A 26,904-nucleotide genomic window follows, 5' to 3' on the forward strand; every position below is an offset into this window, starting at 1 on the left:
GGGCGCCCGCGGGCCGGCGGCCTGGGGAGGCGGCGGGGGCCGCTGACCGCGCCGGGGCCGCGGGAGGAGGAGGTGGTGGAGGCGGCGGCAGCGGCGGGGGACGGTGCGGGGCGGCCGCGGTGAGTGGGGCCTGGGCGAGCGGGGGGCGGCGGGGAGCCCCGGGCTGTGTAGGCCTCGCGGCGGGTGAGCCCCGACTGCGGGTCCCGGGGCGCGATGAGAGGCAGCGGCTGCGTGGGGCCTGCGGAGCCTCGTCCCCGCACACGTGTGTGCCGCCCACGGGCTGTGCCGGCCAGGCCTGGGCCCGGCTCCGCGGGGGGTGGGGAGAGAGGGGCTGCGGGGATGCCGGGTATCGCCGAGGAGTCCGCCCGCACGGGCGCGGCGGTGGGCGCTGATGGTGGTCAGTGTGGCGTCGGGCTGAAAAGCGCCGCTGGCATCGAGTGGGGCAGGGCGGTAACGGCCTGATGCTCGGTGCTTGGGTATGGAGTAATGCGATATGAAGGCCTCGCTACTTAAGAGAGCATTTTGAAAAGCTGCGTGCAGCAGTAATGTCCATCAGTGCTCGGCTCTAAAAGTCTCTCTGAGTCCATTCCAGGAGAAAATACACTGCTGTAGGCTTGCTCCTAGCCTTCCAGGAAGTTTCTGCGTTCCCTGCGGACCACAAGATTGAGGAGGGCTGGTTCACTGAGTGTTCTCTGTGCAGTCCCTGCAGCACCAGGACATTCGGGTCCCTCTACTCCTCCTCCCAGCCTGGAGCTGCAGTTTGAGCCCTTGCGGTGCTGAGGAGAGAGGACTGGAGCCCCGCACATTCCAGCAGCACCTTTTGCCTACAGAACAGGCATATCCTGCAGCAGGTGTGGCCAGCCTCATTGCCCCAGGCACTGGGGTGTGTGCTGTGAAGAGGTGTGGGGGAACATTGCGGGGACATTGTGTTGAGAGTCATGTTTAATAGCCCCAATGGACCTTCACTCCAGGAATTTGCTTGTGTTTTTTGCCTATTTGTGCTCTTGGCCTCCACAGCATCCCGTGGCTGTGGTTAAATCAAAAGCTTTGCTTTTGTTTGCACTGAATCAACTGTCAGCCCTTGTAGCATGGGGAGCATCGTGCTCCCTCATGGTGTAAGCTCCCAGGCAAAAGGGAGGGCTGCCCTAAAACTTGTCCTGCTCGTTCCTGGCTCTACCTGTTCCTCTCTGCTTGGCTGTGGAGGTGCTGCTCTGTGCTACATGGTGCCAGTCAGACCTGCCTTCCTCAGGGAATGCTTTGGAGAGTTTTCCAGCAGGCAACCCTGTACTGCAGTGAGGCTCTAGTCGATGTGGGGCACTGTGACCGTGGGAGAGATTGGGAGCTAACAGCAAACTCAGCAAAAAACTTCTTGTGTGCTAAGCCCACAGTGTGATTTCCTCAAAAGTGCCTGGCTGTCAGGTTAGGGTCCTGTGCTGTGCGTGGGAAGGAGTGCATTGGGCTTGGAGCCTTCCTGGCTCCTCTCTGCTTCTTGTGCTTGTTTGCACAGGGTGCACTAGGGTCAGGCAGGAGCCCCTGTTTCACACCTTGGCTCTACTCTGCACTCCCACCCTGTGTCACCGTCACCACAGGCTCTGTGCCTGTTGTTGCCCTAAAGGCTCCCCAGCTTGGTCTGGCAGCTGCTGGTGGGTTGGCCCTGAGGCTCTGGGCCAGCTGCCAGCACCCTCTAGTCCTAATTGCATGCATTCTGGGGGATCTTGCCACAGCTCCCCAGCTGCTGGGTCCCTTAGGGTCCATGCTGTGGCATTCACCTGGCCCAGGGTCCCTCTTTGTGATGTTCCTGCCTTAGCGGTTTGCCCAAGGGAGGATTGCAGGCAGGGACTGGAGATCACGGTCAGCTTGGTCATTCCTCTCTAAGGCATGCTGCTGTGCTGCAGATCCAGCCTCTGTACAGGACTGGAAAGGGCTGGATGGGAAGGCTCATCTCAGCCTGAGTGCCACCTTCCTAGCAGAGCTCTGGCCTGGCTCCAGGTGTCATATGAGATAAGGAAACCCTGGGCACAGTGTCCCAGGGATCCCAAGCAGCGGGAGCAGATGAGAGGAGCCACAATGCTGCTGTGAGTTGGACTCCCCTGGAGGTGACAAGGACCCCTTGGGGGCTGCCTGCCCAGCCCTGTTCCATCCTGCCTGTGTCTGCCTGCAGCTGCTGGCTCTACTCAGTGCCCTGACAGCTGCTGCTTTCCCTCCCAGGGGCAGCTCTGCTGGCATGACTTCTGTTGCGGCCCTATTTTGGAACCAGCGCTGGGGCAGTCGGGAGTGGGAACAGGAGGATGTGATGCCTCAGGCAGAGGGGGCTGGTGAGGGTATCCGCAGTGCCCTGGGGGCACCTCAGACTTGCTGTGTTTTGAAGTGTGACCTTCTGCAGGGACTCAGCCTCTGTGGGGGCTCTTTGCAGCAACTTTGGGGAAATCACCGTTCCCTGCTGGAGAGCTGAGAGTGGGTCTGTCCCTTGGAATCAGACAGGACCTGCTGCTGGGGAACACCTCTTTGTGCTCCACCTCGCTGGGAGAAGGCTCTGGATGCTGTGCTTACATGAAGTCGAGATGGGGGATTGCATGGAGACTTGACACAAGTGCAGGAGTGTCCACTTTGACCAGGAACTGGACAAAGCTGGGGTCTCTGCTGCTCACCTGGCTGGGCTCTCCTGCCTTATGCTCAGCTCTGGTTCTTCTTGTGCGTTCACAACTGTGTTTTCAGAGCAGAGAGTCTGAGCAGTGTCCTAGTCTCTTCATCAGGCTTGATCTGCCCTGCTGGCACTGGAGCTGAGGTCAGGTTTCACCAGTAGAGTGGGGCAGTGGCTGGCCGCAGCCTGACCATAGGGTGTCTCAGCAGGATTGGAACCGTGGCTGGAGCTGCCTGCCTCCCTGTGCCCAGAAGATGACCAGGCTGCTCTTGGGGGTGACCCTGGAAAGGATTTGCAAGGCCGTGCTGCTGCTCTGCCTGCTCCACTTTGTCATCATCATGATTCTCTACTTTGACGTCTACGCGCAGCACCTGGACTTCTTCAGCCGCTTCAATGCCAGGAACACCTCGCGCGTGCACTCCTTCTCCAACTCCTCTCGGCCCAACAGCACGGCCCCCAGCTATGGCCCAGCTGGCGCTGAGCCCCCATCCCCCAGCGCCAAGCCCAACACCAACCGCTCTGTCACAGAGAAGCCCTTGCAGCCCTGCCAGGAGATGCCCTCCGGCTTAGGTGAGATGTGCAGGGTGAAGGAGGGGGGAGGTTGGGTGCTGGTGGGGGATGTCCCCTGAGCGAGGCTTTCCGGTGGTCCCAGGGTGGAGAAACCCAAGGCTAACATTGGTACCAGCACAGTTGATAGCAAGTGCTGTTTGGGAAAGGTTTGGGGAATCCTTTGTCCTCAGCAGTGCTGGTCCCCTTTGTGGGTCCCCCTTGTTTGCTCTGCTGACCCAAGTGGGAGCAGCAGGTGACCATGACCTGTCTTGTGTCGTTGTCCTGCTGCCATCGCTCTGCCTGGGCTCCTGCAGTCGGGCGCCTGCTCATCGAGTTCAGCTCCCCTATGAGCATGGAGCGAGTGCAGCGGGAGAACCCCGATGTGAGCCTGGGTGGCAAGTACACCCCCCCAGATTGCCTGCCCCGGCAGAAGGTGGCCATCCTCATCCCCTTCCGGCACCGCGAGCACCACCTCAAATACTGGCTGCACTACCTGCACCCCATCCTGCGCCGGCAGAAGGTGGCTTACGGCATCTACATCATCAACCAGGTGAGTGGGGCAGGGGCTGTAGCGGGCAGCAGGGCTATAGTGGACAGTCTGTGCATCGCTGAGCTCTGTGCCATGTGTTCTTGTGCACAGTATGGCGAGGACACCTTCAACCGGGCCAAGCTGCTCAACGTGGGCTTCCTGGAGGCACTCAAGGATGACGAGGAGTACGACTGCTTCATTTTCAGCGATGTGGACCTCATCCCCATGGATGACCGCAACCTGTACCGCTGCTATGAGCAGCCACGGCACTTTGCTGTTGGCATGGACAAGTTTGGGTTCAGGTGGGTGCCTGTGCAGCTGTGATGTTCAGGGCAGGGCTGGAATGGCCCTTGTCGGGTTAAAGCCAGGGATGCCTGGTTGTTGCCTGGGGTGTGCATAGGGTCAGTGGCTTAATTTGAGGACATGAGATGGCTGAGGTTGCAGAGCCCTCAGAGTGTCATGGTGAAGGGCTGTTGCTTGTCTATGGATTGGGGGTCCCCAGTGGGACTGGTCCTGTTCCTCGCCTGCTCCTGATCTCTTTGCTCTCACTCTGCAGGTTGCCCTATGCAGGGTATTTCGGTGGTGTCTCTGGGCTGAGCAAGTCCCAGTTCCTAAAAATCAATGGCTTTCCCAACGAGTACTGGGGCTGGGGAGGAGAGGACGATGACATCTTTAACCGGTAGGTGCCGCTCCTTGGCTCGGAACTTGCTGGGATTTGCTGGGACTCCCTGCTGAGAGCAGCCCTGGCACAGTAAGCAGCCAGGAACTCCCTGTCTGCTGGGAACATGTATGTTGGCTCCCTGCCGTGTAACAAAGAGGAGTTTAATTACCCTCTGTGTGCTTCAGGTTGCCAGGACTGGGAACAGCACGCTTGTGCCATGAATCAAACTAGCCGGTATGGGGGTATATAGGAATCATTTGGAGGTGAATCTGTCTGGCGTGGTGGAGCCCAGCCTCCCCCTCTTGCTCTTTGTGATCAGTATACTGTGATTTCAAACCACATGAGCAGGAAAGCCTGCCTGCAGGCGCTGTTCCAGGCCGGGATCAGGATATACAAAACTTGAAAGTGGCTCTGTAGTGGCTGCTCAGCACCAGAACAGGCACTTCTGCCTGCAGCCAGTAGGCTGCAGCAGATCCATGTGTAGATCCTTCTGTTTAATGCAGGAGCCAGAGAACTTCAGAATTGTTTCTAGCATGGCCTGTGACACTGCCAAGCAACAACGCATGTGAGCAACTTGTGGCTTGTGGTGCACTACAGCATCTCAGGGTAGCATAAGCTGATAATCCTTAGCAAGTGCTGTGTGGCAGAGCATTTGTGGTTCCCTTCTAGAAGTAAGCAGCCCAAAGACATGATCCCAGATGAGGCAAAGTGCAGCATGCTGAGCTTTCTGGGAGATTTAGGCAGCCATTAAAATGTGTGGAGGGCCCTGAGGGAGTTGTGTCACCACTTGGCTGCTCTAGCAGCGGAATCTCAGCTTGCTCACTTATCAAGCTATAGGTGGTTGTGTGGCTGGGATGAGGAGAGGTTTCTCTTCATGAGCTAGGATCTCTCCAGCTTTCTTACTCCCACTTGGCCTCTCAACTTCAAATGAACTATTCTAGGCGGAGAAGATCTCTCCCCACCTGCTGGCTGCACAGGCAGAAAAAAAGCAATTGAGGCTGGAGCTGTGCTGCATTAAGGGAAGGGTAGGGCTCTGGCATTTGGAGAATGTAAACAGCAGTGGCTTCAGAGCTATGGAGGAATAGTGGTGTTTGCTTAGCACCAGCTGACTGCCTGAAGTGCTGAAGGTCTCCTGAAGCACTAGCTTTGGTCATGGCCTGCTGTTGAGTGAGGTACATCCTTGGCCGTGGGCACTGTCATAGCTGTGGCCTGGCTTAGCACAACCGTGTTTCTCATTTAGCTATGGACAGGTTTATTTTTGATGAGGACCCTTGGGAAAATATCCTGTCCTGGTGGCACACTGATCCCCATCTGCTTGCATCCTCCAGGATCTCCCTGAATGGCATGAAGGTGTCGAGGCCCGACATCCGCATCGGGAGGTATCGCATGATCAAGCACGAACGCGACAAACACAACGAGCCCAACCCGCAGAGGTGAGCTGGAGGTGCCCAGCCTTTGCTGTTGTACCTGTGGCTATCAGTTTTGCCCACGTCCCTGCGGCCCTGCTGTGGGCTCACAGGCATTGCTGCCCTTGCAGCAGGCATCCCTCTTTACCCCCGCCTCATCCCGCTCCTGTTTCCACCAGATTCACCAAGATCCAGAACACCAAAATGACCATGAAGCGGGATGGGATCAGCTCACTGCAGTACCGGCTGGTGGAGGTGTCACGCCAGCCCATGTACACCAACATCACAGTGGAAATTGGCAGGCCGCCCCCACGCTTGGCCCGGGGCTAGTGCTTGCCCTGCAGGCGAAGCTGCATGGAGCTGGTGCTCTGTGCCAGGGCTGGCTGGACGCTGTGGATGTTGCCCCAGCCCCCGGGCAAGGACTAAACGGGGATGTTTTCTGCCTACTCTGCTGCCTTTTGGAGACGGCTGTGCCCTAGCCCACCTGTTGGTCCTGAGGATTTCTTCAATCTGTTGTCCCCCCCCCTGTCCCCATCCCTACAAGTGTGTTTCCAGAACCCCCATACTATGCGTGTTGGCTGAAACACCCATCTGCCCTGCGCGCAGCTCCCAGACAGAGGGAGGGGACAATCCCAGCCCCGGTGAGGAGCCTCTTGCCCATGCCAGCTCCTGCCTGCACCCTAGGAGGGAAGAATGAGCCCCAAGGTAAGCCTAGCACCCAGTCCCCACCGGTGCTGCGAGAAGCGGGGTGCAGGCTTCCCCCTTCACCGGTGCTGGAGCTGGTTACTACCCTGGCTGAAGGTGTGGGGAGTTGCCCAGGCCCACACAACAGGCAGGATCAGACACAGATGTGGCTCGCTGTCTTCCTCTGCTTTAGTCTGGTGCTCAGGGCTGTGTCTCAGCTCTGCTAAACAGCGACCTCTGGTTAGCAAATACCCCTCGCTGTGCCTCAGTTTCCCTGGGGCTGGCAGCCACGTCCCCTTTCCCCTCTCAGAAGGCAGATGCTGTGTGCGTGTCCCTGTTAACCCACACGTGCGCCAGCTCTCCGCTCTTTGGGCAATAGGGTGATGTGAAACCTCAGAGCCCCTCTTGGCCAAGGGGCTGCCCCGGGGCTCTCTCCACCCAGATGCTGTTTGCAGGCAGTGGGGACTGGCTGGCTCTGCCCTTGCTGCTCTCCAACTTCCCCTCTCCAGCTCTGGGGCAGGGAGGAGAGGACAGGGCCATGCGGGGCAGGTGCCCCATCTCTCCCCATTTCCCCTCCTTGGAGCTGGGGGCACAGCCACCCCCCTGCAGCCAGCTAGAAGAGCTGGGCAGCAGGGGCACTGGCAACTTTTGTACATTTGAATGTCTGACCCTTTTTTTGAGCGTACGTTGAATGCAGCATTCGGTCGTAGAGACCTGGGTTTTTGTATTTAATAAAAATTTCAAAAGTTCACAGGATTCCTAGTGGGAGATCAGCATGGGCAAGGGGTAGTTTCTGTCAGCTGGTGAGGTAGGTATGCCATGCGTCTGCTGCATGTGCACCAGGCAGAACACGTGGCTGGCCGTATGGTGCTTGCTAGGCAAGGAGGTGGAAGAGCACAGCCTGTAGCTGCAAGTCAAGGTGGGCACAGGCTCTGCAACCCTTCAGCCAGGGGCTGGGGAACAAGGTCCCCGCTTTCTCCCTTCCCAACACTCAGAGCTGGCCCCTCCTTGGTCAGCCCTGGTATCACCTGTCCTGCAGAGGGCCCTGCTACCCATCTTGGCTGCTCAGTGTCAGCCACCGGAGGGGGAAAAGGTGCACCTAAGGGAAATATCTCCCGCTCCTACTTTCTTCCCTCCCCAGGTCCCCAAGAAAGGGCACAGCAGGACACGGACACAGGAATATAAATCTCATTAAAATCTAGGATACTTTAGAAGTCTACACCGGGAGAGACACTGGCACAGGCAGCGCTACCCAGGGACGTGCGCGTTATTGCTAACAATTAGAGGTGAACAGTAGCGTCGTGACACATGGGGCAGGGCATGGGCACCATGCAGGAAACCGTGCCTCTCCGCCACACCTGACGGGGGAGCTCGGGTCGGGGCCACGGGAGCTGGAACATCCTTGCCGGGGCTCAGCGCCCTGCTGCCCCTCGCCGTATCCCCACCATGCTGCGTCCCTGTGCAAGTCTCAGGGCACAGGGAGCACGGTGCTGGCTGGCAGGGGAGCGGCTGGGGTGGGAAGGGTCCCATCCTCCCCCAAACCGAGAGCTACAGCACGTTGGCTGTAGTTGGAAGACAGATAGAAAATCGCCTGGCCTTCCCAGTGCATCCTGCTCCACTAATACTGGTTGGGGACGAAGCGTACCCAAAAGATGGCTCAGGGCGAGTGAGCTGGCTCAGCCCTCCACACCTCCCCTGGTACCCCTCGCTAGCAGCAGCTGAGGGCCAATCCACCCTGCTCCCCCTTAGCACCATGGAAGGTCCCCAACACGCACCAGGCAGCGGGGCCACCAGGCACCCACGCTGCCCACGGCTGCACCCAGCTTTGCTGGGACACCTGCAGCCCCCAGCACAGGGTGTGCTGCATGGACGGGGTTGTGCACACTGTGTGTGTGCGCAATGCACAGTGTGCCTCCTGCACAGCTGCAGGTACTGAGTGTGCGTGCCCATGTGCGTGGGGTATGTGCTCGCCCACACGCACGCGTGCCTAAGTGCTTGTACCGTGTGCTGCTGGTGCAGGCAGCGTGCTCACCCCATTCCCCCCTGTGCTCCGTGCACTGCTGGGGAGTCCCTGCCACATCACCCCCTGCCACCATGGCCCTGTGGGACCAAGCCCAGGAGATCCGTGTCTCGTCCCAGACACAATGCCCCCACAGTGTCCCCACTCCCACCCGGTGCCCTCTCCACCTGCGCGGCCTTGAGGGTGCCGGTCCCCTGCAAAGTGCCTCTGGCTCCCGGCCCTCCCAGGGCTGTGCCCTCTCCTCTCTCGTCCCAGCATCGCACATGAAGGTTACCGTAAACATGGGGGTTAACAAACACCACGGAGGGGAGGGGGTTAACCGGAGAGGAGGTTGGGGGTCTCGGGGACGGTCGCTGAGAGCCCCCCGCCACCCGGTGTGGCCTGGAGCCAGGCTCCGCCAGCGGAAGGTGCGAAAGTGTCACCGCGCGGGAGGGGTTAGAGGGGGTGCGGGGATGGCGGGGGGTCACAGTCTGGAGTCCTGGCTGTGAGCCGAGCCGTTGCTGCCCTGAGCGGGGGACGCAGCCGCGGCCTCGTTCCGTGCCTTCTCTGGGTGCAGGGGCTGCACCTCCAGGTGGGACTCGGTGGAGGGGCTGAATGCCGGGGCGTAGCGCCCGCTGCGGTGCTCTGCCAGTGCCGGGCCCCAGTCCTTGCTCGCCTTGGTTGCATTTTTCAAGCGCTGGAGAGAAATAGATGGTGGGGGACAAGGTCAGCATCACCATCACACCCTGCCCCAGCCACCCCCAGCCTCCATCCATCCGATGGGTGCTGCCTGCACACAGTAGGGTGCTGAAAGCTCCAGGGTAAGGGACAACCCCAAGGTGGGACATGGGGACTGGCCTTGATCACCCACCTCCAGTAGCGTGTCCCCCTCGGAGTGGCACACTTTGTAGATGGCATAGATGGGGATGCAGATGACGGAGGAGAGCGCCATGAGGAAACCGATGCTGATGGCCCAGGTAGGGTAGATGTATTCGTTGTAGGAGATAGGTCGGTACTGGATCACTGTGAAGACCAGGATGAACTGGGGAGGGACAGGCAGGATCAGCTGGTGGGGAGCAGCCAGCCCTGCTCTGTGCCCCCCACACCTGTGCCCCACCTCCCACAGCCCCATGCCCCTTGGTCGCGATGCTCACAAAGATGATGGCAGGGGAGATGAAGCGCCAACAGATCTGGAAGAAGAGCGGCGGTGGGAAGCCCAGCATCATCTCGATGTCCTTAAAGTAGTTGCGGTGCCCTGTGGGGACAGGTGGCTGTCAGCCCCTATGTGAGACTCTCATGCCTGGCACACCTCAAGCTGCTGGCACGCAGAAAACCACTAAGCGGGCAGTCATGGGAAACCTACCGTAGATGTACATGATGGCAACACACATGATGCAAGAGATGACAACCAGGGAGAAGCTGGCAGCATAGTTGTCCATCAACAGCAGCCAGTAGATGCCCGCCTGTGAGAGGGATGCGTTGGAGTGCCACCTCCATGGCAACACCCTGCCTGGGTGCCACCACAGTTGGCATGGCAACAGCAAGCCCGGGGTGTCACCACCACCATGGGCTGTCATGGCAACAAGGCAATCACCAATAGCATCGTTATTGCAATGGACTGTTGCTACAGGTGGCACAACAAGCCAGGCAACACTGACTACACTGTAAGCTCTGGTGTGGCACTGATGCCATCATGGTCACACAGCAACACCAGGCCACAAGAACCAAAAGGAGCGGTTATGGCAATGGTGCCAATTTGGTTCTCTGAGTGAACACAGTAAGGTCACCATGGCAGTGGCATGGGCCCCTGTCCCTACTGGCACCCAAAAACACCCTACCTGTGTGGTGAGTGGGATGCCCAGCAGGAAGCCTGCCACAGCCACCCCCAGTGTCACAAAGGTCTTCCTGCGGATGATCCACTCGTTGCCCACCTCATCTACAATGGCTGTGACCAGAGTCTCCAGTAGGCAGAACTGTGTGTGGGCAGAAAGGGCAACATGTCAGCTGGGAACCACCACCCCACCCCCAGCACATCGCCCTGGCCCCATATCATGTCACTCCATCTCCACTGCATCACCCTGGCCCCATCACGTCACTCCAGTCCCACCATGTCACCTTCACCCCACCTCCCTGTGCTCTACCTGTGTGCCCAGTCCTAGGAGGATGAGCATGAAGAAAAAGAGGATGGACCAGAGTGGAGAGATAGGCAGTAGGGTGAGGGCCTCAGGATAGGCGACGAAGGCCAAGCCGGGGCCATGGTCGGCCACCTTGGAGATGTCCACGCCCAGGTGGTTGGCCATGAAGCCCAGGATGGAGAAGATGACAAAGCCGGCATAGACGCTGGTGGCGCAGTTAGTGATGCTGATGATGATGCTGTCCCTGTTGGAAGAGATGGGTCAGGGCCAACGGAGGAGCTGGGGAGCAGCAGAGAGCCTGGTAGCACTCACCGGTAGCAGTTGTTGTGGAACTTGTTGTAGGAGGCCATGGTGATGAGCCCACCCCAGGCGCAGCCCAGCGAGTAGAAGATCTGCGAGGCTGCGTCACCCCACACCTGCACCCAAGGAAAGGGTCAGCACCACGCCACAGACCCCTCACCCCACCGTCCCTCGTCCCTGCTCACCTTGGCATCGAGGATCTTGTCCCACTGTGGGGTCAGGTAGTACATGATGCCGGTGAGGGCCCCTTCCAGCGTGATGCCGCGCACGAAGAGGATGGTGAGCACCACATAAGGGAAAGTGGCCGTGAAGTACACCACCTGTGAGAGGGATCTCAGTGGGTGAGGCCATGGAACAAAGGATGGGGCTCTAGGCCAAGGGTCGGTGGGGCTATGGAAGGAGTGCTGCCCATGACCACATGGAAGGAGCTTTGCCCAGAAGGGGCATGGCCACATCTACAATGGGAGACATGTTCCCAACAGGGGAAGGGCTGAAACCAAAGGATGAGTGGCCAAGCACATAGGAGTGTGGCCATGTCCACAGGGCGGCATGGTCATGCCCAGGAGGAGGCGTGGCCTAGAGGGGGAGCAGCTGATACCTTCCCCGAGGACTTGACGCCTTTGATGAGGCAGAGGAAGACGACGACCCATGAGACGCCAAGGCAGCCCAGGAGGGGCAGCCGCACCTCGCCCAGGTTCCCGATGTCATCTGAGAGGTTGAGCACGTACCTCCTGCAGGGTGGGACAGTGGGTTCAGCAGTGCTCTACTGCTACTGCCCCCCGCCCTCTTCCCATCTAGTACCTCCAGTACTCCTTGCTGGGGCTGGTGCGCTTCTGGGTGGCGTTGAAGAGGCGGGTGAGGTTGACAGCAGCATGGCTGGAGAGGTTCCCATCCAACACCCCCACGCAGTCGGGCGTGTTCCAGGCGTTGCTGCAGTACGTCCAGGGCAGCACACGCGTCATGGACACAAAGAAGTAGTAGAAGGCAATACAGATCACCACGTTGTAGTAGATCCCGATGTATGTGGACACCACCATCATCCCGTAGCCCACGCCTGGGAACAGCACCGGGGAGGGGTGAGCGGCATGGCGCGGGCAGCATGGGCAGTCGCGGCTGGGGGTGGGTGGCAATAGGGTGAAGAACATGCAGGATGCAGGGTCTTCCTTAGGGCATATAGGGTGTAGTGCTCGCAGGGCTGCAGGCAACCCCTTGGGGTCTGCAGAGCTGGGGGCTGGAACAGCCATGGTAACTTAAGGGCTGCAGGAACCTGGTGACAGTGCCATGCTACAGCAGGGAAATGCACCATGAGTTGAGCACACTGTGATGGAGCAAGTGCCTCTATGGGGATGGCACGTGGCAGCCACGTGTGGCGTGTGCAGGGACGTGTGTGTAACGCTGCAAGGAATGGTAGAGCTGGGCAGGGGCGCTCCTTGTGTGCAAGGTGTGCAGGGAGTGCCAGGAAGGCTGGGTGTGCAGGCGGTGCAGCATGCCCTGGGGGTTGCACAAGGGACTTGTGTGATGTGAGCAGCCTGTGTATGTGTGCACAGGCAGCGTCGTGCAAGGCACGGAGGGCTGCAAAAGCTGCAGGTGCCTGTGGGGGCTGTATACCGTGATGGAGCTGTGTGCAGGGCACACACTGGTGGGGACAGGCAGCCTCTTACCTTTGAACATGGGGCTGACCCTCCAGACGCCGAGGCAGCCCTGGCTGGCGAATTGCCCAAAAGAGAGCTCCATGAAGAAGAGAGGGATGCCACAGAACACCAGCATGATGAAGTAGGGGAACATGAAGGCACCTGGCAGGCACGAACCGCAGTGTGAGTGGGCAGCACCCTGCACCCCCCAGCATGGCTCCACAGCCCCAGCCCACCTTGGGCTCTCCAAAACCCATCCCCCCCATAACACCCACCTCCCCCATTGCGGTAGCAGAGGTACGGGAAACGCCAGACGTTGCCCAGCCCCACGGCGTAGCCCACGCTGGTCAGCACGAACTCGATCTGGTTGCCCCAGTTGCCACGTTTGACGCTCTTGTCCTGCTTACTGCGCTCCCCGGGCACGGCGCCGTTCTGCGGAGAGATGCCATGGGGAGCCTCAGCTGGGGGGGGCACTGTTATTGGCCCCATTGGAGGGGCGACAGTTGCCGAGCGGGGCTGGGTGGTCCCCTGCATCCTGCCCCATCCCTCCCCAGCGTGGGCTGCCCTGTGCCGGTACCCCCCCACCACTCATGTATGGTGCCAAGGAGCGGGGGGGCAGCCCCCCTGCCCCAAGCCAGCCCCGATGAATAGCTCTCCCTGGAGCCCGGCTGCAGGGAAGGAAGAGCCTGCAAGTCATACAAAGCAGGCTCGGGCGCCTGAGCACAAAGGGACCTCTGTTCCAGTTCCCCCACCCCTCGTGCCTGACAAGAGGGGCCCCGCTGGGTGGCCACTGCCCGTGGCCGGGGAGGACCAGCAGACCCCCTGGGCTGTGCCACGAGGCAGGAGCCCCAGGATGGGAGTGGGGTGAGGTGATGGCAACACACGGGGGCTCCCCCCACCCCACCCCAGGAAAGGTGTTCTGGAGCAGCCGCCTTCCTGTGCAGGATGGACAACCTCTGGACCCCGTACTCCTTACCATAGGGTGCTGGGAGGAGGGGGGAGGCACAGTGATGGGGTGCAAGAATGGGAGCTTTGTGCAGGCTATGACAATGCCAGCTCACACCGGGGATGACGACAACAAAGGGAACAACAAAGGAAATGGGTGCCATCACACTCAGTGGAGATGGCACCCATGGCCCTGGGCTCACACCAACATCCTAGGCTGGGGGCAGGCGATGCTTCGGGAGACCGCTATGCACCCCCAAATCCTCCCACCTCACCTAAAGGGGGACAGCGGGCGCATGGGATGGGAACAGCGCACGGTGCCGGGTTCTGCAGACCCCCCCCGCCCCGTGCCCACTGCCATCTCCAAGCAGGGCCACAAATGGAGCCGTCGCTTTGGATCTGCTCACGCCGGCGGGGTGCGGGCAGCAGGCGCAGTGCAGCAAACCGTGTCATTCGATTAGGGCCGGCGCAGGCGGGACGTGATGCCCGGCGACTCCGGCACCGCGCTGCCAAACAAAGCCATCTGCTGCGAGCGGGGCCTGCACGCGCCGGGGGCGGCGGGGGGGCTGCGGAGGCAGTGGGATGTGCGGGAGGGCCATGGGGGTGATGTGGGGTCGGGCTATAGGGGCGATACGCTGGCTGCACATATCGGAGTGCCCGTGCCCATGGTACCCCTCAGATGTCCCCGCATCACCTATTGGCACTGGGTGAGAGGACCTGGGCTGCCCCAGGGTGGGGCTTCTCTCATTGGGTCCTGGGGGTCCCCAAGTGTGGGGTGGCACTGTCCTCATGCTTGGGTGTATTCGAGCAGGTTGATCCCATTGGGAAACTGCCAATGCTGCCGAAATGCCTGCACTTAACAAGCCTTGCTCAGCTTAATGAACAGCACAGCTGGCAGAGGGGGAGCAGCACTCCAGCTTCAATGGGAACATGTTTTTGGGGGGTGCTGCATGACCCCAGTACAGCCAAGTGTCCAAAGGGGACCTCAGCCCCATGCAAAAGCTGGAAGGTCCATCCATTCTAGTTCCTCTGCTTGGATGACCCTCATGTGCTGCCCCCATGGGGCACCCCAATGTTAAGGCAACTGGCACCAGTGTGCCGAGAGAATTGGTCCTCTGGCACCCCACTCTGCAGCACAGGGCTTGGGCATGCGTGTCCCCAATAAGAGGATAGCCACACGTGTGCCCATGCATGCACACGTGTGCACACGCATGCATGCTCACCCATCAGCCCACTACAAGCCCCCCCCAGTCTGGGAAGGTCATCCCGTCCTTTACACTCATTAACTGCCCAGCTGCACAGCATAAAGGGGGGACCCAAATGCCTGGGAGATGAGCCTCCTCCCGACTTCACACTGCAGGTTTGGAACCCTACGTGGGGCAAGGATGCAGGATTCTACTCCCACTCCCCACATTTTCTATGGATTTGCAACCCCAAGTGCATGCACAGAAGGAACCCCAAACATTTGGGGTGCACCCTTCTTCCCGGGGACATATGGAGAAAGCATTCCTGGGTCCCACAGCGTGGGCACCATCCATCACGGTGCCTGGCACTGCAGTCTTTTTCATGCTAAGCAGTGCTGCCGCGCACAATGGCAGCTTGGGCGGGGTGCCCAGATGCCCCCCACTTCCCAAAGGGGCCATTCCTTCCCCCTGATTTATGACTGGGAAACCAATGGCTGTGGGGGGGTCCTTCCGGCAGTGGGGGTCACATGGGAAGGGGGTGTCCCTGTGGGGAAACAAGTGGAGGCAGAGCACCTGGGGACTTCACTGTGTCTGCAGGGTGGTTTCCCCCAATTTATTAAATCGTCTCCATGGGGGTATGTCAGTCCATCAGAAGCACTTATCAAGTGCCTTATCAACCCCACCTGGATCGGAGTGGCAAGCGGGGGCAGTTCGTATCTAGGTGCTCTCATTGGGTGCCAAGGTTGCTTCAACGCTAAGCGGGGTGTCAGTCACCCCCCTGATGTCGTCTGTCAGACATCACTGCCAAGCTGTGTGGGGCTGGAGCTGCCAGAAGGTATACATAGCTCTTGCTTGCAGCAGCCATAGCAGCCATCCTAAGGTTTCCCCCGGGATAAGCAGGGCAGCCCCTGCCAGGGGAAGGGTCTCTAGGGATGGGGTGACTCAGAAAAGGGTCCCAGGAGCTGAGGGATGGAGCCAATAGGAAAGACATGTTCTTGGTGCCTTCACCCACCAGCTGGGACTCCTGCGTGCTGTGGAAAGAGGGGCACCCTATAATCACCCCAGGTACCCAGGCCCTGCTCTCCCCTCCCCACTGACCTGCTGGCAGGGACGGAGGGTTCTCACCTGCCCTTGGCTGTCACCTGGGGGGCCAGGCAGGCCGGCTCCATGCGACCCTGTCTTCATCAGCACTTCTGGCTCCTACACAGCAGCAGCTGCTTGCCTGCGTCCCCTGCCCGCTGCCTCCAGCGCTTGGCATCACGTCCCGCTTGGCCCCTTTGCCCACTAGCTGTGCCCCCGCCAATCAGGGGGGGCAGGAAGGGGAGGCACAGTGTGCAGCTCACATCCTGCTTAATGAGGCCTCATTAGTGGGGTCCAGCTGTTTGCAGCAGGCACGCTCCATCAGGCAGAGCTGCCCTCCCTGCGGGATTCATCCTGCCCACGCAGCCCCTGGCTCCTTCTCACACCGCAGCACTGGCCGCATTCCCTCGCTGTCCCTCATGTGCTGGCTTGTTCCCATGCCCCCAGCCCCACACAGATGTTCCTGCCCCATTTCCATCACAGGGATGCCATTCGGCCTTGCACCCCGACCCCACGTGTGTGGGGGTCCCAGGGTATGCCTGGGACCTGGCACAGCCCAACATGGGGACAAGGCACTGTGACAAGCCCGCCCGGTGGCACAGCCCCAGCCTGCTCCCACGCCACCTCATCCAGACGTCATCCAACATCATGGGGTCTCTGCAGCCATCATCACAAGGTCACTGCCCCGTGGGGGGACCATCTGCCTGCTAAGAGGGCTGCACCACAAGTCTCCCTATCACCCAGGCACTCCACAGCCCCACTGCTCAACCCTCAGCCCCACACTGTCCATGGTGGGCCGGGATCCTCAGCAGCGCACCATGTCTCTCAGGGAGCCCCACGGCGATGCCCAAGCTGGTCACAGCCCTGCGCCATGGCTGGGAAGCACAGCCAAGGCAGCAGCAAGGCGTGATGGTGTGCTGAAGGCAGGGGGACGGGCGGGCTCTTTCAGGAGACCATCTGCGGTCCGGGCAGTGGCAGCTGCAGGCGCACACGTGAAGGGCACACGTGTGCGGGGCGGGCGCTCGGCTCCCTGCACTGCACCCTGTGCTTGCCCCATCCCCCCATCCTGCTTCGGATGCTCCCAGGCCATGGACAGCCCCTGGTGCCAGCCCTGGTGGAAGGGACAGAGCAACTCTGCCAAGCCCTCCACACGCAGCTGAGCATTCCCTGCAAGGTGCCCACAAGAGCAACCCTGTCTCTGCTGTGAAGCCGTATGCAGACCAGCTTTGTGCCATCACACACGTCCTTCTCTGGTCACAGTGTCCCCCTCACCCCATACAGCATTCCTCAGTCAGTTGTCACCAACACATCCCCATGCTGAGCCACAGGCATGGCATGTCATGGCAAGAGCAGATACCTGGTGGTACCTGCAGCCCTGTGTCAGCAATGCCAAGCATTGTACCAGCTGATAGGTACCAGCAATCAGGGTCCTCCTGAGCCCATAGCTCCTGCTCACCTCGACCCCAAACCAGGTACCAAGGGTAAGGACAGTGCCTGGGGACCAACCAGGTGCCACCATCCCTTAGCCAGGCACTCCGCATTGGAGCTGCCTTCCTCCGGCCCCATTCTCATGGCACGGACACGATTCTCCTGGGGCGCTCAGGCAGAAAAATCCCCCGCCGGCCCCCCCACTGCTGCCCCTTGTTATTCCGGGAAGGGCTCCCGCAGCCAAGAGCCACTTCCGCGGCTCCACACGCTGCTGGCCCCCCTGCTTGGGGCTGGCGGCACTGCGCTGCTGGGGGTGTCTGGGATGGGCAGGGCCCCTCCAGTTCCATAACCCCAAGGAGCATGGTGCCAGCCATGCCCCCAAAATGTGGGATGAGAGATGGCAGGAGCCCACCTGAGCCACATGCCCCCACCCCCAGCCCAAATGCTGCCTGGCCATGCCAGCAAAGCTGCACTGCAAGTCAGGAGCCACTGGCATGGCTGGAGCTTAAACAAAGTGCTCCAGCAAGAACAAAACAAAATGTCCTTAAATGACAGCCGAGGAGAGGCTGTCACCCCCCTGTTTGGCCACACAGGGACTGAACCAGCTGCTAGAGCTGCCCTGCATCCTACTGCCTGTTGAGCACCCACTACCCAACAGCATGACATTCCTGTTGTTCCAGGACTGACGAGTAAGCACAGACCCCAACCCACAGCTGGTGAAACTTAGGCACTGCTGTATATCCTGCAACATGGGTATGGAGAGCTTCAGCCATCTCTGTTACCCTGTCCCCCCCCCAGGGTGGGCACCCTGAGCCCCATCATGCACACTCCAACCCCGGAGGCTGTGCATGGTATGGACACAACAGCAGGATTGTGCCGTGGGACCCCGTCCAGTCACGAGAGTTGCACCTGCTGGCAGGGATTAGAGGGCAGAGCCGGGGCAGCGCTTTGCCAGGCTGTTTGCACAGTGCTGGAGGCAGGCCAAGGAGATTAGCTCCCTTCCCCAATGACCCAGAAAGCTCTGCAGCCAAGGTCCTGTCCTGTAGCACCTCACCCCAGGGCGCTCACAGCTGGTCCAGCGCAGGGATGCTCTGGCAGCAGGGATGCTCCCATGCTCTCTGTTATCTTCCCAGTACTGCACTCTTCATCTGCCCAGCTAGGGATGCCCCTTGCTTCACAAATAGGGGAACAGTGCCTGTGGGACAAGGCTGCCAGCACAGCATGTGCCATGCCCTGTGGTCACCCCTCTGTCCCCAGCACACCCTGGCCCTGAGGTGAGCTGTGCAAAGACTTGCCAGCAGTGAGTCAAAGATTGATCTGGAGCAGGTGGGTGCTCCTGGTGCCAGGCTCACTCCACTGTGTTACTGGGGCTGCTCCACTGTGGGCAAGGGACACAGCAGTGGCACAGATGCACAGGGCTTGTGGCAAATGTCACCCACAGGCAGGAGCACCGATGCAGCACAACAAGGAACAGCAGAGTCCTGACTGAGCTTCGTGATGTCTTACGCATCTCTCTGTTTCTAGCTGTGGCACAGCAGGAGGAGAACTGGGGTCCTGCTGAGGGGCCACACTGGGACAAGCAGCATGGAGCCACACACACACGCGCTGGAAGTGCCTGCTGGAGCACGCCGCTCCCCTGGCTCTGGGCTTCCCAGGGAAGTGCTGGCTGTGGGCCCTCTGGCTGGAGCGTGCAGCTATTTCGGGAAGCCCCCCGGGAAGGGGAGGGCTCCGCGATCATGTTGGCACTGCAGCTCGATTCTCATCAATTGTGGAAAAGGCAGAAGCCCAGCCCAGCGTGCGCTCACCTGCCAGATGCAGGATGCTCGGGGCAGCAGAGCTCCAGCTCCCTGTCCTCATAATCAGGCAGGGACAGCAGTGACGGGCATGGGGCCACTGCACCGCACACATCTGCACCCAGACACCAGAGCTGTGCACGGGGCTGAGGATGGAGGATCGGTGCCTAGCTAGACATGGCTCTGCCTACATCCTATCTCATCGTGAGCACTGCCATGCAGGAAGACCAGCAGGGAGGATGCTCAGGGTAACAGTCCCACTCCCTGCTACTGTAGGACCATGTGCCTGGCACAATTCGCTGTGGGTGCTCTTTGCTGGACTCAGAGCACGCACAGCTTTCCCGCCTTCATGCAGAGAGCTGGGGTGGCTGATAAAGCAGCAGAACGCCTGAGCTGGGCGATAGCATCTCCAGGCACAGCGGGACACCACACCCGCAGCCTCAAGCAGCGACCGATCGACCCCCAGCAGCTGCTCCAAGGAGCACCCCCGGCACCAAACTCCATAGGAGCCCTGTTGTCCCACTCCCTCACTCTGGGTCTGTTGCAGGAGCTCCCCGTCCCTGTATCGCAGTACTCACCAGCAGCCCCTCACTGCACTTCTCGGCCATCCCTGGAGGCTGGAGCGCAATGCCAGCTGCCCGCTGCAGGGTCCCCGTCTCTCTGTCAGGCTGGCACTCGCACGCTTCAATCCACTGTCAGAACAAGCTGGGTAGAGGAGGGGAGAGAAAGCAAGAAGGACGTGACTGGTGGGGTGGGCACTTCCCCGCCCCAGGCCCCCCCCCTCCATCTGGAAAGCTGTGTGCCGGGGGGGCTGCCCCAAACCTGACTGCAGGGTAGGCAGGAGCGGGGCTGGGGTCCCTCTTCGCTCTCACCCCTCCAGCCTCTCCAAAACCCCCAGCAGCTCCCAGGTCTTTGGTCTTTCCCAAGAAGCAGTTTAAAGATTTACCCGTTGGGACAGACGACCTTGTGGGCAGCTGGCAGCCAGGTGGGCGCTGGGGGCCCCGCACGCTGTCCCCCAGCAAGAGCCAGAGCCGAAGTGGCTGCGGTGGGTGGCAGCGCCAGGACTGGGTGCTGAGCGGGGCCAGCACGGGGCTCAGCTGCCGCAGAGAACACAGATGGGAACCGATTGCCTTCTGCCCCGGTGCGTCGCGGGCACGTGCAGCACAGGGGGGCCGAGCTGCAGGCTCTGCCGGGACCAGGTGCCGCTGCAGCGGGCGTGGGAGGGGGCTGCAGAGCCGCAGACACTGCTTCAGTCCCATTCTTGGGGTGCTGAGGCTGGGGGGCACCTTGGTCAGACCACCCCAGGTCACTTATCCATGTAACAATGCCGATCTGTGCAGATCTCACATTAGCACCCTGTGCCCTTGCTGGCTGAGAAAGCACCCCAGTCCAGGGGTGCCCGATGGGGGATGAGTGCCCCATACTGCTGCGGGTCTACAGCAATCAGCAGAGGGGCACACGGCCCTGAAGCCATCGAGAGAGAGAATGGATGACAGAGATAAAGGGCAGGAGGCCAGGGGACGTGGAGCAAGCCCCCAGCCCCAGCTGCAGCCCCTCAGGCACAAGCAGGCTGCAGCTCACAGATACCACTTCCAAACCCCTCCTAGGGTGGACAGCATTTCCCTGGGGGGCAAAATACAGTCACTGTATAAGCAGGGCAAGCCCTGCTCTCCATGTGCCATGGGAATCTGCCAGAAGCGGGGGGCCAGTGGATAGATCTCCTCCTCACCGTGCATCTATCACCACAAGCCAAAGGCTGCCCACCCTGCAGCCATGAATGCACCCCGGGAACCCGTCACCTGCCAGTCACCAGAAAGGGCCCATGGGAAGGGCTGCCACTCCCCCAGGGGTCTGCCAGGCCCCGATAAGGCTGAGATGTGTGCCTGTGCAGACGCTGCAGTTTGCTGCCGAGCACCCCGCTAGGCAGGCCGGCAGGGATGCAGGTCTCAGGGATGCTAACGTGCCGCATCCTCTGGGCACAGGATGACCCAGGATGCTGTGACAGCCCGGAGCGCCCATATCCCGAGACGGAATGGTGTCACACGGGGTCACATCGTGTCACCGCAGAACTCGGGTCACTCTCCCACGGGATGTGGCACCCGGGGGACCCAGCACAGCCGCTGCCACCTGCGAAGAGCATCCCCATCGCTGCCGGGACCCAACGGCGGAGTACAGAGGCCGGCTCGCCCCGCACCCCTCATCGAGCCCCGGCCGCGATGCGATGCGCCCGGTGCGGCACGGCGGCGGCGGGGGGGGCGCCCGGTTACATCAGCCGCCACGTGGTGGCTGCTCCGCCGTTCCGCCGCCCCGCCCCGGCACATGCCCGTGGAAAATTACCGCCGGCCCCCCGGCCCCGCCACCGGGCCGGTCAGCCCCGCTCCCCGCCGCCCCCCCTCCGGTCCTCGGGCACCGCGCAGGGCGGCCCCGCGCCGCCCCTGCTCCGGGAAAGCAACAGATGCGGGACCGCCCCGCATCCCGCTGCCGCTATCCCGACGCCGGGGCCGCTCCCGGTACCGATCACGGTGCCCCCACCCCGCTCGGCCCCTCCGCCTCCCCCGGCCCCACGGCTTCCCCCGGCCCGACCGCCGCCCCCGGCCCCGCAACCGCCGGAGCGCCGCGCCGGCACAACCCCGCGCTCCCATCGCGGTTCTCCCGCTGCCACCGGGCCGAACCGAGCAACCGATGCCGGAGGTGCGCACCCTTACCGTGCCCATGCCGCCGCCCGGCCCTTCCCGCCGCACCGGGTGGGCCCACGGAGGCGCCGCCGCGCCGCGCCCGGACAGCAGCCGGTACCGATACCGGTGAACGCCAGGCCCAGCGCCCAGTGCCACCGCCGGTGCTGCCGAGTTAATGAAAGTTTGGAGGTCGGTGGGGGCTGGCACCGCCTCTCGCCCCCGCCGCCGCGCTCCGCCTCCCGGCGCCTCCGCGCTCCCCAGCGGTTTGCTCCGGTACCGGCACCGGGGGCAGCGGGGGCACTGGGCACGCATAAACACGAGTGCACGCCCATGCACAACAATGCACATACATGTAGAAGCATGCACACGCGTGCACATGCAGCCCACAGGCTCGTGGGCCCCACGCAGGCTCACGCACGCAAACGTGGGCATGTGTGGGCCACACAAGCTCAGGCATCCTCAGATGGGGCATGCACACACATGCGTCTGTTCACACCCAGCAGCAGCACGGCACAGCACGGCACACAGGCAATGCTGCACACAGTGTGCACATGCATGGATCCCACACTGCCAGGGCACGGCACTATGATGACACCTAGGAATGGCTGTGGAGCTGGCAGGGATATGTGTAAGCAACGTGACCGTGGTACAGATGTGTGTGCACATACATGTGTACATGTGTCCCCTTTGTGAGTGTCCATGCATATGTCCATGCAGCAATTGTGTGTGCACATCTGTACGTGTGTACTTACGTGTGCATGCGTGTATATGCATCTAGATGCATGCATACTTAAGTGTGCTTCTGCACACATGCAAACCTCTCTGCGCGTGAATACATGTGTGTAGAAGCACATGAGTGTGCACACATGTATCTACTGACAAATCTTTCCCTGTGCATGGGTGCACATGTGTGTGCAGCCAGCACTCGCCCCCGCAGCCCAGGCTCGCCAGATGTTTCCAGTAAGGCATGACGGGTGCGCCTGGGGCCGTCCCTTGCCCGGCCCCTCATAGAGGCCTCCCCTTCCCTTCCCTCCCCTCCTTGACAGCTCCACTTATGCTGGGATGGGTGCCTGCCTCCCAGCACCCTGCCCTTCACCCTGGATCCCACTCGGCTTGCAGGGCCCCATGGAAACCCCCTTGGAAACCTAAAGCCATTTCCTTAAGCCACAGCTGCACCACCCCCACATCCCCATATCCCCACATCCCCACTTCCTCATGTCCCCATTTTCCTACTGGGGAGCATCCCTTACCTGACCTTGCATCGATCTGTGCTATTCCTGCAGGTTGCTTCCTGCTTAAGGAAATCCCCGGCACGGGATGGGGCAGAGGCACAGCATCAATGGGATGTGAGCAGCAATGGGAGGGGGTTCCAGTGTGTCCAGTGTCTACCCAGTGCCCTGTGCCCACATGCTGCTGGGGGCTGCAAGGATGGGAGACAGCGCGTCACTTCGTCAGTGCTTTCGTTTTGCAAGCGCAGCAGAGCCAGACCCACAGCACCCATAGCAGGAAGGGGAAGGCGGCAGTGAAACCGGTGAGTGCTCAGGTCCTCCCACACCCTCACAGCACCTGCGCATGGCTGCTCTGCACCAGACACCGTGGAGCCTGCAGGCAGCGTCGCTCCTGACTGCACTGGGCTTCTAAATGCAGCATCCCACATCTGGCATCCTACGTCCCAAATGCAGCATCCTGTGCCTGTCATCCTGTCTGAAGCAAGACCAAGCTACAGCTCCCCACCCCTGCCCAGTGGTGTGTAGGATGGGTCCAAGCCCTGGCCTCTGCTCACATCCTCTTGGCTCATCGCTCTTCACCAGGCGGGAATTGTCCTCCAAACCCCACTTTCTCCAGGCCCCCACTCCCTCCCACCTTTGCCATCCATCCTCTGGTCTGACTGGTGGTGGGAGTGGCTCCTCTCCTATTTCTTCTCCTCTTCTATCTCCTCTCCTATCTCCTCTCCTTTCTTCTCCTCTCCTCTCCTCCATCTCCATGGGTGCCGTTTCCTGGGGAACTGTGAGTGAATGTGGGCAGACATCCAGAGGGGTGAAAGGTGTGGAGGAAATACCAGCTCTTGGCACCCATCAGCAGGCTGGACTGGCCAAGAGCACAGCAGCTGTTGGAGATTTCCATCACACCAGGCCTGCGGCACAGGGCTAGAGAGATCCCCTAATGCTTGGAGCCATGGTGCATCTGGGAGATTCTGCTTGAGTTTTTGGGTGCCACACATGCAGTGGAACAGAGCACAGCCCATGTGTGCTCAGCACAGAGATGGGCTGTGCATAACTGGGGCTGTATCCCAGCACACTCCCCTGCCATGATGGTCAATCACCAAACCCAACCCCATTTCTTTTCAACCAAGCCTTGGAAAGGGCTCCCAGCTGCCCAGGATGCAGGCTGGTGACCACACTCTGTCATCCTGGTCCCCCAGCTTCCTGGTGGACCCTGAAGAGGGACTGGGCAGTCAAAGAACACACTCTGTCATTGGGGATGGGAGACCCCCTCCCCCCTCCCCCCCCCCGGGGAGTGCAGACCCCGTATGAGGCTGCAGCAGCAGCTGACAAAGCTCTGCAACTGGATGCATCCTCTCCGATGATTACACAGCCCACTCAGCATCATCAGGAAGGACCCAGCTAGAGGGACAGGAGAAGCCCCAGGGAAGACCCTCCTCCTTATTTCTTTCTTCTCATCTTCTATTCCTGCCCTACATGTCCTCCTCATCCTGCCCAGCACATGGAAAAGAGGCACTGGTTTGTGACAGCATGGTCCCATGGCTCCAGCAATGGGATCAGAGCTGCCAGAGAGCATCTGAACCATCCCTGATCTGCCACTTGGTGGGAACACTCCCCTAAAGAAGCTGACATGGGGGGCAATGCCATTACCCTGAGCTGCCACCTTCTCACACCTCAGCTCCGTGTCCTCACTCTGTTACGCTGTGTTTTGCTCCCCTGCCTCGCTTCACCCCGCCTCAGTCTGTGCCAGCAGCTCACCCCCCGGGCGGCTCGATTCAGCCAAGTGCTGCGGTCTGGGCAAGTGCCAGGGCAGGCGAGTGCCGCGGGGCTGGGAGGAAGCACCACGGGCACCCTGACGCCGTTGGTGTCCCCAGCAGCGCAGCCACGGCTCCTGGGGACTTTCCACTCAGTGTCTGACGGTAGCATGGAAAAAACCTTTGCAGAACGTCCAGCCTGCTCCAACAAGCAGGGAGGTGTTTGAGCAACCCCCCGTGACACTCCGGCTTTGATGGTGATGAGAGAAGGAGCCGTCCCACTGTGCTGCCCCGTGCTGCCCTCCCCACCTTGGCAGCACACAACAGCCAGCTTGTGTTTCACTCTGCAGACATGTGCACCCTGCGGGACTGCCCCAAGCGCAGACAAGGGCTGCACTGCTGGGAGCTGAAGTTTGGCTGTGGGTCCCACAGCTATTGTTCCTCCTTCTGCCCAGCTGGAAAGGACAAAGCTGAGCATCACCCACACCAGCTGTGATAATCTGCCTTATACTTGGGACGTGGCTGTTTGCTGGGTGCAGGGTGCTGGGGACCCCCGCAACCCAGAGAAGCAGCCCTGTCCCTGCTACCGCCCGATCTCTGCACTGCAGTAAGCACGACAGCTGGGGTGCCTTGGGCTGCCCAAAATAGCTGTCCCCTCTCCCCCCACTGCCTGGCCGCTGGCAGCTCTCCCAAGACAGCGCCCTGCGGACCTGGAGCAGCTGGAGACGGCTGCTGCCCCGCTGCTGCACTCAGCTCATCAACCCGCTGCTGGCGGTGGGGCACCCCAGGGTGGGATGGATGAGAACTGTGCTGAGGACTGAGCACCAAGAAAGCCCTGCCCCAGTGCACCCATGGGTGCTCTGTCCAGGAGGGTGCGTGAATGCCTGGCAAAGATGCAGCCATGGAGGTTGTTCAGCGGCGCAGGTCTCTGATGATGCCCGTCTCCTCTGCATCCTCGAGGCAGCGAGGAGGAATGCTCCTCCCATGGTGCTCCATTCCGCATGACAGAGGGCTTTCACTTCCCCAAGGGACAGGATAAAGAGCAGATACTCACGCAGCCCTCTCTGCCATGTCATGCCTCTGACCTGTGCTGAAATTCCCTGTGGGGAATTCGGCCAAGAGTGCCTGGGGCTGGAGCACGGTACAGAGCAGGGGGGATTGCAGACACAAAAGGAAGGCTGGGAAGTAGCTTAACTTCCAGTGGTTCTGAAACCCTGTTCCAGAGCGTGTGCTGGCATGGTCCTGCCCAGGAGATCTTCATTCCAGGAGTCAGCGACCTGTGTACCAGTTGCCCTGGGCAGGCTCAGGCCCGTGCTGTGGGTTTCCCCTGGCTGTGGGATAGGCTGGGCCACGTAATGGGAACGAGAGCATGCCTTGAGCTCCCTCTCAGCGCCTGCACGCGTGTGCCTCCCTCTGAGCAGTTCTGCGTGAGCATTCTTCCCTTCTGTGGTATAAGTGATAAACAGAGTCGTTATTTATTTCTTCTAAGAAAATTCTGAAACAGCTGAAGTGACCTGAAGCACAGGTCCGGAGGGGCGGTGGGGCTGCAGCGGGGATGTGCGTGGTCACGTCTCTGCCAGTCTGATCCCACAGGAGGATTGGGGTCCGTGATCCTCCTGGGGCCGGATGCCCGGTGCCCCTGGCGCCGGAGGGCAGCGCAGCAGCCGAGCTCCCTCTGCGGACAGCTTCTGCTCACTGCACCTGATGGACGAGCGGCCGAGCCGGCTTTTTTTCTCCCTTCAGGGCTGGTCACAGCGGATAACATCCAAATGTCCCCACTTTGTGCTGCTGGATGTCCACAAGCATGAAAACAAGTGCCTTTGCCTTGTGCCCAAGGACAAGCACCCTGCGGGGCACGGCCATGCTCTGATCTCTGTGTCCCTCTGGCCAGCCCAGACGATTGGCTTCACAGTTCCTGATGTGACTTGGCAGCAGTAGGCAAACGGGGAACAGAGGGGAACAGCCGGGCTGGGAGGGATGGCCCAGGCTGTGGTTCACCCCCGTTTGCACGGTCCTTGCGGGGTGAGCAAGCAGAGCCCTGTAAGCTGCTCTAGTCTTGAGCTGAGAAAGTGGCACTTTGGGGGGGATTTGGTGAAGGAGGCAGGGATTGTGGGATTGCCTCGTGGCAACCAGACGTTGCCTGCCTAAGATACGGAGTCCGTTTGTGGACGAGGAGGACGCTTGGTGGAGGCACCGGGAGATGTCCGGCGGGATGCTGGGGCGGTGGCACGGCCGCGGAGCCGGCGCTGCACCCGGTTCTGCGACCAGCAGAGGGGGACAGACACCG

The 26,904-nt window shown here is 60.8% G+C and overlaps 4 protein-coding genes across 7 annotated transcripts in view; 2 read left to right on the forward strand and 2 right to left on the reverse strand.

The window, feature by feature from the left end:
• Positions 1-867, reverse strand: part of LOC122160704 — a 42,715-nt gene extending 41,848 nt beyond the window's left edge. The window contains exon 1 of the mRNA XM_042819511.1: positions 818-867. Within this exon, the coding sequence (XP_042675445.1) occupies positions 818-867 (50 nt within the window). The remainder of the gene's footprint in view (positions 1-817) is intronic.
• On the forward strand, positions 76-7,698 carry B4GALT2 (beta-1,4-galactosyltransferase 2). Of its 2 annotated transcripts, XR_006168967.1 has the most exons (8): positions 76-119; positions 2,851-3,211; positions 3,505-3,740; positions 3,831-4,021; positions 4,276-4,398; positions 5,709-5,813; positions 5,966-6,491; positions 7,612-7,698. XR_006168967.1 is itself a non-coding variant. In XM_042819798.1 (7 exons), exons 2-7 carry the CDS (start codon positions 2,896-2,898, stop codon positions 6,114-6,116), a joined length of 1,122 nt encoding a protein of 373 aa, XP_042675732.1. In that variant the 5' UTR covers positions 76-119; positions 2,851-2,895; the 3' UTR covers positions 6,117-7,221. The 2 variants fall into 2 exon arrangements, 1 of the variants encoding a protein (XP_042675732.1); XM_042819798.1 differs by lacking the exon at positions 7,612-7,698 and having other exon boundaries at positions 5,966-7,221.
• Positions 7,612-23,138, reverse strand: SLC6A9 (solute carrier family 6 member 9). Of its 3 annotated transcripts, none has more exons than XM_042819794.1 (14): positions 22,891-23,138; positions 19,544-19,670; positions 12,811-12,967; positions 12,566-12,697; positions 11,706-11,958; positions 11,503-11,635; positions 11,090-11,224; positions 10,917-11,020; positions 10,611-10,848; positions 10,308-10,442; positions 9,833-9,932; positions 9,624-9,724; positions 9,341-9,511; positions 7,612-9,166 (listed from the first exon to the last, which is right to left on the reverse strand). In XM_042819794.1, the coding sequence occupies exons 2-14, from the start codon at positions 19,571-19,573 to the stop codon at positions 8,954-8,956; spliced, it is 1,902 nt and encodes a 633-aa protein (XP_042675728.1). In that variant the 5' UTR covers positions 19,574-19,670; positions 22,891-23,138; the 3' UTR covers positions 7,612-8,953. The 3 variants fall into 3 exon arrangements, with proteins under 3 accessions (XP_042675728.1, XP_042675729.1, XP_042675731.1); XM_042819795.1 differs by lacking the exon at positions 22,891-23,138 and adding an exon at positions 21,671-21,717; XM_042819797.1 differs by lacking the exon at positions 22,891-23,138 and adding an exon at positions 21,665-21,676.
• Positions 20,949-21,770, forward strand: LOC122160709 (wiskott-Aldrich syndrome protein homolog 1-like). Its single transcript, XM_042819516.1, has one exon. The coding sequence runs from the start codon at positions 20,949-20,951 to the stop codon at positions 21,768-21,770; it is 822 nt and encodes a 273-aa protein (XP_042675450.1).
• Positions 23,139-26,904: the final 3,766 nt, after the last annotated feature.

This window comes from Centrocercus urophasianus, unplaced genomic scaffold, assembly GCF_019232065.1.
Source record: "Centrocercus urophasianus isolate 14NV4802_14NV808 unplaced genomic scaffold, USGS_Curo_1.0 seq_18, whole genome shotgun sequence".
Taxonomy (NCBI): domain Eukaryota; kingdom Metazoa; phylum Chordata; class Aves; order Galliformes; family Phasianidae; genus Centrocercus; species Centrocercus urophasianus.

Coding starts and splice junctions, on each gene's coding strand:
- B4GALT2 (XM_042819798.1), top strand. CDS start 2,896: ATGACCAGGCTGCTCTTGGGGGTGACCCTGGAAAGGATTTGCAAGGCC. Junction 3,212..3,504: donor GGAGATGCCCTCCGGCTTAG/GTGAGATGTGCA, acceptor GGGCTCCTGCAG/TCGGGCGCCTGCTCATCGAG. Junction 4,399..5,708: donor GACGATGACATCTTTAACCG/GTAGGTGCCGCT, acceptor TGCATCCTCCAG/GATCTCCCTGAATGGCATGA.
- SLC6A9 (XM_042819794.1), bottom strand. CDS start 19,573: ATGGCCGAGAAGTGCAGTGAGGGGCTGCTG. Junction 12,968..19,543: donor AGTGCAGTGAGGGGCTGCTG/GTGAGTACTGCG, acceptor ATCTCTCCGCAG/AACGGCGCCGTGCCCGGGGA. Junction 11,021..11,089: donor ACAAGATCCTCGATGCCAAG/GTGAGCAGGGAC, acceptor CCTTGGGTGCAG/GTGTGGGGTGACGCAGCCTC.
- LOC122160709 (XM_042819516.1), top strand. CDS start 20,949: ATGACCCAGGATGCTGTGACAGCCCGGAGCGCCCATATCCCGAGACGG.